Source organism: Zootoca vivipara, chromosome 9 (assembly GCF_965207765.1).
Source record: "Zootoca vivipara chromosome 9, rZooViv2.hap1.1, whole genome shotgun sequence".
Taxonomy (NCBI): Eukaryota; Metazoa; Chordata; class Lepidosauria; order Squamata; family Lacertidae; genus Zootoca; species Zootoca vivipara.
In genome coordinates this window covers 67367614-67379479 of record NC_142592.1, presented here as the reverse complement: position 1 = coordinate 67379479, position 11866 = coordinate 67367614, and the positions used below count along the sequence as shown (strand labels likewise).

The 11866-nt window shown below is 44.3% G+C and overlaps 1 protein-coding gene across 1 annotated transcript in view; it reads left to right on the top strand.

Annotated features, from left to right (window-relative positions):
- Nucleotides 1-11866, top strand: part of NET1 (neuroepithelial cell transforming 1) — a 65033-nt gene continuing 53167 nt past the window's right edge. Inside the window, exon 1 of the mRNA XM_060279238.2 lies at nt 1-627. Coding sequence (XP_060135221.2) covers nt 422-627 — 206 coding nt within the window. The 5' untranslated portion in view covers nt 1-421. The remainder of the gene's footprint in view (nt 628-11866) is intronic.

The following is an 11866-nucleotide window of genomic DNA, read 5'->3' as shown; positions in this document are numbered from 1 at the left end:
CCTGTTGGACTCCATACTCGGGAGTAGACCCACTGCAACCCGTAGGAAGCCGCGACTCTAACTCGGCTCCCTTCATTTCTGGAGCCTAATCCCACTCCTTTCACGTTCCCCGAGACGAGGCGGTACGAGGAAGGGAGGAGGGAAAAACAAAACAAAACACCACCCTCATTCTTTTGAAAAATAAATAATCCCCAAAGCGAAGAAGACCTCAGGCCTGGCAGCTCTTCCCCCCACTCGCACCCCCGCGCTGTCTCCTAGCAACCGGCCGTCGGCGGCGCTGATTGGCCGGCGCGGTTCCCGCCGCCATTTTCAAACGGCTTTTTTTTTTGCCAAAGCGGCCGGGCGGCCCTCCTCCCTCAGCCGCCGCCATTAACCATTCTCGTCCCGGGCTTAAGCGGAGGCGAGTCTGGTCTCGCCCGGAATGGAGAGCAGCCCCCTGGCTGAGAAGCCCCCTCTGAGGAGGAAGGGGAGGCGGCGGCAGCAGCAGCAGCAGCAAGCGGCGAGGCCCGGCGCCGCCGCGGGGGGAGCGCCTGTGAGGCGCAGCGACGGCGGCGCGCTTCTATTCGAGACCCCCGGAGGGGCCCGGCAGGCCTCCTCCTCCTCCTCAACCGCCTCCTCCTGCGGGCGGTAAGTGCCCCCTCCCACCCACCCCTGCCCTGGGTCCTTAGGGTGAGGGGCGGGTGACGAATAAATTCATGGTAATAGGAATAATAGTAATCGACCGGGGGGGGGCAGGCGGTGTGAGGTGCTGGGGGTGTTGACCCCCCCTCCCCAATATTATTCGCTTCAAAAGGAGGGGAGGCGTAAGAGCCTTCAGCCCCCTACCCGTCACAGGGACGATCCGATTGCATCACCACCACCGCAATCATTATTGATTACAGTACATACTATTGAACCCTAGGCCCAGTTTTCTCCCCGAAAAGGGGAGGGGGTGGTGGTCTGAGATGAAGCTGAGAACCTGCAGAGGGGTCCCCCCTCCCCCGCGGCACACCTGTTAAAGGGATGAGTCCAGTGCAATCTTATGTGCATTGCTGTATGCCATTATTATTATTAGTAGTAATAGTGTTATTGATGCTCAGCCCCAGCTTTCTACCTGAAAAGGGGACGGAGGTGGTCTGACATAAAGCGTGAGAACCTGCAGGTCCCACCCCCACCTGTTAAAGGAATGAGCCCCTATTTGTATTATATTCTTGTATCATCATGAGTCGAGTGCAATCTATTCGTATTGTATTGTTGTATCGTTATTATCACCCCCCCCCTCATCTAAAAGGATTTCGAGCCTCTGCACTCTGCACTCAGATAAAAGAAAATGTTGCACCACCCATAGCAGTATGGCAAAAATCCTAAAATCAGAGTGACGTAGCCAGCCAGCTCCTTTGTATATTTCATATGGATTTTTGAAGTGGGCACTTGATATGTGATGTGTGTTGTTTTTAAAAAAGGAATGACACAGGAAGCATCCCGTATGAACACAAGAGCGCTGCTGGATTACAGCAGAAATCCATCTCATTCTGCATCCTGTCACCCACAAAAGCCAGCCAGATCTGTTCCACCCCACCCCTGAGAAGGTCAGAAAGAGGGCATAAACACAATAGTATTGCTCCCCAGCAACTGGCAAAACTGCACGTTTTAGATTAATGCCCAAGGGACTTTTCTCGATGATACGGAAGCTGTTTAGACCTTATGCAGTGTGTTCAAGGTGCAAGTCTTTTCCCTGCCCCTCAAGATGTGTGCCCAGTGAGGGGTACCTAATGCCGCAGAATACAGAACTGGGATTCAAGATGACCTTAACAGATTGCAGAACTGGGCCCAAGCTAACAAAATGAATTTCAATAGGGACAAATGTAAGGCTCTGCACTTAAGAAGGAAGAACCAGCTGCACAAATATAAGATAGGGGACACCTGGCTTACCAGTACTATGGTTGTTATTACTATTAATTCAATTTATATACCACCCTTTATCAAAAGATCAGGGTGGTGTACAACATTAGAAACATATTACATGATATCAATGATAAAATCATAATAAAAAGAGTCCTATCCCCAACACTTTTGCAGGCCATAGATTATTGAATAACCATAGGCCTGGGTAAAGAAGAATGCTTTTGCCTGGTGTCTAAAGACATGTAATGATGCACCAGGCGAGCCTCTCTGGGGAGAGCATTCCACAGATGGTGAGCCACCACAGAAAAGGCCTGTTTTCTTGTTGCCACCCTCTGAACCTCTGTGGGAGCGGGGAAGAGAAGGGCCTCAGATGACAATTGCAGGGTCTGGGTCGGTTTGTATGGGGAGAGGCGGTCTTTAATTTATTGAGGTCCTGAGCTGTGTAAGTACATTTATATTTGAAAAGGATCTGGGGATCTTAGTGGACCATAAGTCAACAGGGTCATGCAGCATCACAAAAAGTGAATGCTATTCAATAAATAAATAAATAAATAAATAACCTTTATTAGGCATGACAAATTCAAGAGCTTCAGAACAAAATTATGGATAAAACATTCACGTTATAGACTTCATGAAATAAAATACATATTAATTAAATCAATATTTTAAAACGATATATCAATTTTCAGTTAGCATCCCCTGGTCCTCTCCACAGTGGCCCAATGCTATTCTAGGCTGCATCAACAGAAGTACACTGTCCAGATCAAGGGAAGTCATAGTACCACTCTATTCTGCCTTGTTCAGACCACACTTGGAATACTGTGTCCAGTTCTGGGTGCTGCAATTTAAGAAGGATTTTGACAAGCTAGAATGTGTGCAGAGGAGGGCGATCAAGATGACCAAGGGTCTGGAAACCAAGCCTTATGAGGAAGAGTTGGAAGAGTTGGGTGTATTTGGCCTGAAAAAGAAGAGACAGATGACATGAGAGCCATCTTCAGATAATCTGAAGGGCTGTCACATGGAAGATGGAGTGAAGTTTTCAGCTGCTCCAGAGAGTGGAACTCAAACCAATGGCTTCAGATGACAAGAAAGGAGATTCTGACAACCATCAGGAAGAACTTTCTGACAATAAGAGCCGTTTGACAGTGGAACGGACTACCTTGGAAGGCTGTGGACTCTCCTTCCTTGGAGGTTTTTAAACGGAGGTTGGTTAGCCTTCTGTCAGGGATTCCTTAGCTGTGATTCCTGCATTGCAGGGGGTTGGACTAGATGACCCTTAGGGGTCTCTTCCATTTCTGCAGTTTTGTGATTCTATCAATGACCCAGGCAAGCATCACACATTCAATTCAAAACAGTTCATTATTCATTTTTTGGATTTATATACTGCTTTTCTGCCCAGGCACGTCAGGCAGTTTTCAAGTTTAGCACTAAAACGGCTGCATTATATAAAATGAAATTTGACATATTCCTCTCATGCTAACTGGGAGCTGATAGAATTTGTGCTTGCTGCCCTGGGCTCCTTCTCTTCTCAGTTTAGGGAAGCTAGTTGTGTGGAACGATGCATGGGAAAAGTTTTCTTGTAGACCTGATATTATGTCTAAATCTGACCTTAGGTCTGGTCTACCTATGCAGCAGAATGAGGTGGCAGAATCATGATAGGATAAAATAGACTGTGTAATTGCAGATGACGGAGTAATCAAATAACAAGCAAACACTAGCACACTAAGGAGAAAGGTTCTAACCCAGCCTTCTCCCTGCTGTTGTGCTAGTTGTCTGCTAGTGGGGTGGAGTTTTTTTATTTTAAAACCAAGCCACATTCAAAATCTGACAACCTCCCCCTCACCACAGCCTAAAGTTGTGCAGTACATTCTACCATTGCTAACCTTGACCTCATAATGCTGCAACATGTGCAGATGAAGCCTTCAACATGCAACATTTCTTTTATTGCTAGATGGCCTTCTACTAGCCTTTTATTGTAACTCCAATTAAAATTCAGCAGCCAGCAACATACTTTTACTTATTTCAAGTAGGTCAAGTTTTCTTGAGGCATACAAGGACAAACAGGGTTGTTTTAAAGCATTTCTGCCCTGGCCAAGATTGCTCCCATTGCACAGTACTTTATACCAATACGGTAGCTGGCTTAATGGAGGGTAATAATTGTATTGATAGAGCTGGTCTCCATTATTGGAGCCAGTGATGGCTATGACACCCTTTCTCTTGAATTCTTACATACCTGTTCAGAGGTCCTGGGAAATTTTAAATCATGTCCATTAATTGGGAAGTGAGGAGAGCAGAAGTTGTCTTAGGAGTTAAAGTGCAATGCAGGCTTCCCCTTAAATACAGAATGTGTGAGAGAGGTGGAAAGTTCAGGTGCTGCCTCTAAGGTGAAGGAAGGTGCCCTCAGTCCTGCCATTCCTATTGAATGCTTCCATGATGTAATACTAAAGGTTAGCTGCCACTTATGCAAGGGTATTCTCAACTTCACATAATATTTGGCCCCAATCAAATAGGCAGCCAGTTGACCAGCATCCCAGCCCTACTCTGGATGGAGTGCCAACTGGCAATGTTGAAAAAGGATGAAACATTTGTCATTACTAAAATAATAATAATAATAATAATAATAATAATAATAATAATAATTTATTATTTATACCCCGCCCATCTGACTGGGTCTCCCCAGCCACTCTGGGCGGCTTACAACAGAAAAATGAAATAAAATAATCTATTAAACATTAAAAGCCTCCCTAAACAGGGCTGCCTTCAGATGTCTTCTAAAAATCTGGTAGCTGTTTTTTTTTCTTTGACATCTGATGGGAGGGTGTTCCACAGTGTGGGCGCCACCACCGAGAAGGCCCTCTGCCTGGTTCCCTGCAACTTGGCTTCTCGCAACGAGGGAACCGCCAGAAGGCCCTTGGTACTGGACCTCAGTGTCCGGGCAGAATGATGGGGGTGGAGACGCTCCTTCAGGTCTACTGGACCGAGGCCGTTTAGGGCTTTAAAGCTCAGCACCAACACTTTGAACTGTGCTCAGAAACGTACTGGGAGCCAATGTAGATCTTTCAAGACCGGTGTTATGTGGTCTCGGCGGCCGCTCCCAGTTACCAGTCTGGCTGCCGCATTCTGGATTAGTTGTAGTTTCCGGGACACCTTCAAAGGTAGCCCCACGTAGAGCGCATTGCAGTAGTCCAAGCGGGAGATAACCAGAGCAGGTAGGTAGGTCAAAGCTGGTATAAAGTTATTTTACACAAATTCTGTATTAGCATTTATGGGTTGCAGTGCTTGTGTCCTCTTTCTGTAAGCTTGGAGAACATTAAAATCACTCGTCCATTTTATAGCAAAACTATTCTAGGGTGAGAGAAAGTGACAAAACAGGTTTACCATTCTGCCAGCCACTTTTGGAGCAATCCTGTACAAGTTTACTAATGGCAGAATGTTTAAAGGTGGCTTAGATATGTGTACCACATGTGCTTTACTTTCCAAATACACGGTACTGGGATTTTGAGTATCAGTATGTGGAGCCCTCAAAAACATGCATGCTATAGAGTCTGCATCTTACCCATTTTTCTGAATCCCAGGTTTAAAGTGGGTCCATATTAAGTTTAAAATGATGCTAGTTAGTTGTTGTTGAAACATTAAGATGAAGCAGTGTTCCAATGTCATGGAAAAGAGTTGCCAGTGTCCAACCACTGCCCAGAACTCCACAATACACAATACACAATTCTTCTTCTTCTTCTGTTTATCCCAACTGAATGTCTGTTGTAATGCAGAGAGGTGTTTTTTTTTATACACTCAGGCTCTCACATTGGGACACTGCTTATAACCTCAAGCTCAAGGGCACAAAACTCCTTACAGAAATTAACAAGGCAAGGCAGGGTGAGTGGGTGCAATCCTTCCCTTAAGGATATTTCATGCAACACAAAACAAGGCATGCTTAGTTGGAAGTATATGTCCTATAGTATTCATTGGGGATTAGTGTAAATTACAAAATTAGTGTAAAATTACAAAATATAGCTCTATTTAGCTCTGGATGATTGTTTCAGCATAACTGATTTTGTTTTTATAGTCTGGACTTCCTTAGCTATTCAGTCTCTCCTACCTAATGTAAGGTGTATGGTGTGAAAATGACTTCCAACAGGAAAGCATGGGGTGCAAGTTGTTCTTTTTAGACCTAGGAAGTGAGGCCTGACAAGCAGACCTATGCTTCATAGGCTTGGATTTAACTAATCTTTGATGACTCTGTAAATACAGTTCTTGAGACACATAACAGTTCCAGCCTAGCTGTAGAGTGTTGACTGTAAGTCAGCTTCTGTCCACTAGATGCCAGTAGATGATAGTGATAATTATAGAGACTCTAGGCACTGTAAAAATTAGCTGTAATGTTAGTAGCCCCTGCCTGCAGTTTGCAGTGTAAACTAGGTAAGGCAGACATGGTTTGGGAAGGCTGGATGCAGAACAAAGCAGAATTGGGTGCTGAACTAAAAGATGGGGAACTTGGGCCTTTTAAAAGGTTGTAGGATTCCCACACCTGTCACCCCTTACTATTCACCATGCTGCCTAGGAAAGAGGGAGTCCAGCAACACCTTGAGAGCCACAGGTTTCCCACCTCTTGGCTAGTAAAAGCAAAGGAGAGAAAATATACTAAAAACACAAATTATAACAAGGAAATTATCACCGTGCATGTCTTCTGATATTAAGACTCCTGGGTACCTTTGGCCTGAACCTCCAAGAACTATGCTTCTTCCTTTAAAGTGTTGACAGCATTTCCCAGAAATGCAAGCTTTGATTTGAGTGTCAAAGATTAGATGAGGGAAATACACTCAGATCACTCACAGAAAATATTACTATTAACAAACAGGTGTTCACACATGTTTGTGGATTTCAAAGGGAAATTCTGCTCTTTGCCCCAGCTAGCAGTAGTAGTTTTGGATGACCCTCAGGATCCCTTCCAACTCTACAATTCCAGGATTCTAACTGTGAGTACAACATAACTATATATTGGGTTTGGTGTTTCTTGGTATTTTTGAGGTTGAATGCTTCCCCCTTGATACACAATAAAACAGGATCCCTTCACTTTGGTTTTGGCCTATAGTGTGATAGAGTGTCCTATCTCCTTTCTTGCTTTTTAAAGAAATTAAGTTCTGGGTGTCACCTTTCCCTCCAGGTCTCAAGGGAACATGTACACATGGGAGAGAAAAGTAAACAGGTAATTAGGGAAAGGCTGCTTGAACTCAGAGGCAAAGTACATACTTTGCTTATAAAAAGTGCCAGGTTCAATCCCTGGCATCTCTGGGTAGGACTGAGAGAGAGCTGCCGATCCATGTAGACAGCACTGAGCTAGATGCACCAAGGTAGATTCTGAATCTATACTATAGCAAAAAAAAAATCCTTTCAGTTTCTCCTTTTTTTTTACTCTATGGTTCATAATACAGTATAACAATGAAACACGGGAATGGGTTGATTGTGGTGGGAGCCAGGAGTAGAAAGTGAAAGGAAAAGCTTTGTTATCGTGATTTGCAAGCCATCCAGAGCAAGCGAAATTAACAAGGCTTCCCCCGTATGGCTATGATATGACTGATGATGCAAGTGGGGCTCGATGCTTTCCAGAAAGCCATGTGGACTTCATGAATACAAATGATGATTCCAAGCAGTGCATCAGATTTTACCGTTGATGCTGATTTTGTAATGTTCTCCATCAGGGAATTCCCCCCCCCTTGCCCCAAAAGCTTGTCATTGCTTGAAAAGCCAACCATCCATTGCTTGGGGGCAAACTATATTTGGTTCCAGCTTAGTATGAAAGGATGTGTTTTGTTGTTGCTGTTTCTTTTCCCCTCTATCATAAAAGGCCCCATCTTTTTAGTTACTGGCATTAGAATTAATTGCTTAAACACATCATCTTATATTGCACATCTTTTTTCCAGTTCTTAAAGAGAATGCCACTAAATTGGATTATGGCATGTATCTTAACATGCTGTATATGCATGAGCACAAGGTGGCGCAAATGATGCTGCTTTTGTATTTTGACCAACTTGGTCCTTGTATGGAGCTGCTTTTGGACAGTGTTGTGGAAAACAGCATATTTTGTTCTGTATGGAAAGTCTTTCAGTTTTCAGTAGCTAGAACAATGTGAGTGTTTGCAAAGGTTGTCCTGTGTCTGGCTGTACGATATTTTTTCTTCTTGACCACAGGCCATTTCCCTCTTGAATAGAAAGGTGTGCATTCTTTCCTCCCCAGCTTCTCCCCTATAGTAAAAGTTACTTGACATGTTATTTCGGAAGCATTCTTGAAGCTTCAACCTAAGCTACACCAAAACAGGTTTTGTTGCAGCAATATTTCTGCATCTTCTTTCAGAACAGAAAAGTTTTTATAGTGCAATCTTATGTATGGCTACCTGGAAATGAACCCTACTGTGTTGAGTGGTGATTATTCTCTGATATTATGCTTGGGTTGCAGCCGCAGAATACTTGAATTGTTCACTCTCACAACAATCTGTTGTTGAGGACTGTTATTTTAGTAGACTTGCAAGTAACATGAAAGCAGTGAATTGTGCAGATGGTTATGCTGTGGTTGTGTTTAACTGGATTGTGTTGGCTTAATAAACCTGGGGGTATGGTGGGGTGGGGTGGGAAGCACCCTGCACTCTTAATGTATTGGAAAGCTGCAAGCTATTTTCTGCAATGTGTTCAGATGAAAATAAATGCCCATCTTCATTCTCTTCTAATCCCAAAGTGTTTAGAAGACACTTTGCACATCAACAGAACTCAGGATACCTCAGTCAGTAGAGTTCATCTAAGGGTCACGGGTTTGAGCCCCATGTTGGGCAAAATATTCCTATATTTCAGGGGGCTGGACTAGATGACCCTTGCAGTCCCTTCCGATTCTACAATTCTATGGTTCCAAGTGCATGGAAAACAGCTCCTTCACAACTGACTTAATAAGCAGCGTTTTGGCACACTACAGATGGTAGGTTCATCTTGTCCTTGATCCGAACACAGTGTAGAAACAGGGATTACTATTCATTGGGAAGGCCACAATACCATCAGCTTGGTGGTTACATGAAAATGCAATCTGGCTGCTTGGTCAGAGAATAACACATCTCTTTGTGTAGATTAACTCAAAACTGGAGGTCTGCTTTTCCCATTTGTGTTGTCTTTAATTAATAAAATGCACACAGTAACTTTTTTGCTAATGGCCCTGCCAAAAGGCCACCATAATTCATAAATGGATACAATGTGACATCCAATGTATATGTGAATGTGCTGTAAATTTGAATTGAAACAGTGTTCACCTGCATGTTGTTCTCTCACCCCCCCCCCAATAAGAACAACATAACTTCTTGGATATACATTTAATATACTACATATCAAATAGTAAAACAAACCTTTCTGAATGTGCACAATTACACCTGTACATCTATCCTTTCACCAGAGATTTTGATGTGGTATGAAAAAGGGAATGAAGGAAGAGACTGAAATAGCCAGGGTTATGCAAGTTCAGAAACTACCCTTTTCTCTCACAGAAGGAAAATAGCAAGCTGTCTATGGTGAAAGGGTGGCTGTGCCTCAGATCAGCTCTTAAAAAACGTTAAAGGGGAGAAACTATGGTAATGAAGCAGGATGGGTGGGAAAATGGGATGTGGTTGCTAGCTTTTCACTCATCTCATTTAGCTATGTGTTTTACAAGCAAGGTGATATGCAGGAATTAGCAGGAGGAGCTATGCATGGCAAAGAGACCTACATTATCACTTGCTAGGTGCTCCACAGTAATCTGCATCTAAAACGCTTGCTTATTGATTTGCGGTTTGAGGACCCCCCCCCCCAGGAACAAAGACACAGTGACACGTGGTATTTGAGTTAATGGGTAGAATAAGGCCACAACTTTATTGGTTAGAGCAAGTGAGAGGTATTGGCTTAGGCATTGGACTCCCTAGCAAGCATGACTCCACCCTGCTCAGTGGGGGGGGTCATATCAGGTTAACACCCCGAGGAAGGAGCCTGTGGATGCAAATACAACTGAAAGCTCCCCCTGGTGTCACCAGGGGTTGTGCCATGGCCCTAGCCCCCAGCAGGGCGTCGGACAGGATTCACGACCGCCGGATCTCTTAAGGGGATACCCCTATAAGAGGAGGGTTGGATGATGGACACAACCAGTCCTCGAACACACCAGACAACTCCATATTCCAGTGCCTAACGCCAAATACCGAAAGAAGTGACGAAAAAAACCAAGAGGCCGGTGCCAATTAGCCAATTGGATAAAAAACTCCTACCAGGCCCCTTGGACAACCAAAGGCGACCAACCGAATTCCATAGCAAGGTCAAAGCAAACACACTAAGGGAAGACCTAAAGGGAGGGTGGGCGGGAGATCCGTTGAAGAGCAGCGGCAGAAGGGGAGATCGGAGGCTGCTGCGCTGTTTTAAAGCAAGTAAACCCCGCCCATGAGCTGGCCCTATTGGCCAGCCAGGGGCCTGAGCGCGGCAGCAGGTATAGGTGAAGCAGGCACGTAGAACGGGTCCCGCCCGCAAAGTCTCCCCTCCCTGAAGAGGAGAGATCTTAGCAGAGAATTGACACCCTGCATTTCCTCATTTGGGTCCCAAAGTGGCCTGCAGTTGAGACAGGAACTGGAATAAGGAAGACTATTACCAGCTCTTCATGCTATTCTATTTCAAAATGAGCCACTGGAGATGAGGCACAGAACTTCCTCATCTTCGGCTTTGGCTGCCCCCTTTCAAACTTTTATCTTCAAACAGACAAATTTAGTGTCTCATGCCACACAACTCTTGATCTTACAGCTCTGTTGTCCCAGGCATTTTAATTTTCCATTGTCTCTTATTACCATAAGCTGTAGTTTAACATTAAAGTCTTCATGGTCCTAATACCAGTGGTTTGGTAAAAAGGAAAAATTATTTCTGACTCAACCTGCCAATGGCTGAGGAGGGTATCTGCACAAAGGCAGCGGCAAAATGCTAGGTATGAGAAAAGACTCTTGGGCAAGCGGAGAAATTCGGTGCTGAACATTTGTCTTTTTTACTGCTCCATTTTAAAAGATGGCTTGTTTGAAATTTGATAGCTAATTCAGCAATTCAGTTTACTTGACCACAAATCCTTGTGCAGACCAAAAGTTGCGGGCTTTGTGTCTCTAGCAGTTTGCAAGCTACCTGGTTGTTGGTTAAGAAGAGAGGGTGGAGACATGCAGTAGATATAGATATGGCTGTTCTTTTATAAGCACTGTGGACCTTTAAAATGAAAGATCCATGAACATAGCTTGGCCACCCCCACACAATGGTTTTTGGGTTTTTTAAGGTTTGCTAAATGATATAGGCATTACTCCTAGCACAGGGGTGGCCAACCCCCAAGAGACTGCAATCTACTCACGGAGCTAAAAACTGGCATAAACGTATAGCCAAAATCTTGTTGCTATTCATTGCAGACACTGCTTGAAACTAAAGGAATTCTTGTCTCATAAACAAAGTGATCATCTAAAATAAATAGCTAACAGAAAACAGTGTCTTAATCATGGGAAATGTGTTTTGTGACAAATCTCATGCCACGACTTCTGTTGATCCTAGTTGGGCATAATTTCCCACAAGAACTTAAAATGTCTCTTGAACCTCACCCCACAACTGGCAATTCTTTTGAGCTGGCATGATCTGCGAGTGGGGTTTTTGCTCATGGATTTGGCCCAGTGCCTTTATGTGATCTTTGCTGTTCGTCTGTGGGAGCACTTGAAATTGGTAGGAAAAAAATGTGCATCAAGTTCAGCTAGCCTTGGAATTGGCCTCTTGCCTGCTAACTGGAAACATGCTATTAGTCTGGAATTCTATTCTAGTCTATTAAGTAAGCTGGAAAGGTTACTTAAAAAGGAGGTAGAGCAAATCCCAAGGGGCTGGTGGATGGCAGCAAGGAATCGTGGGCTGTGCCACGGTCCACGTGGAAACAACCTGGTGTGCGTCTTTCCCCAGGAATGAGTACAGCACAATCTGCCCTT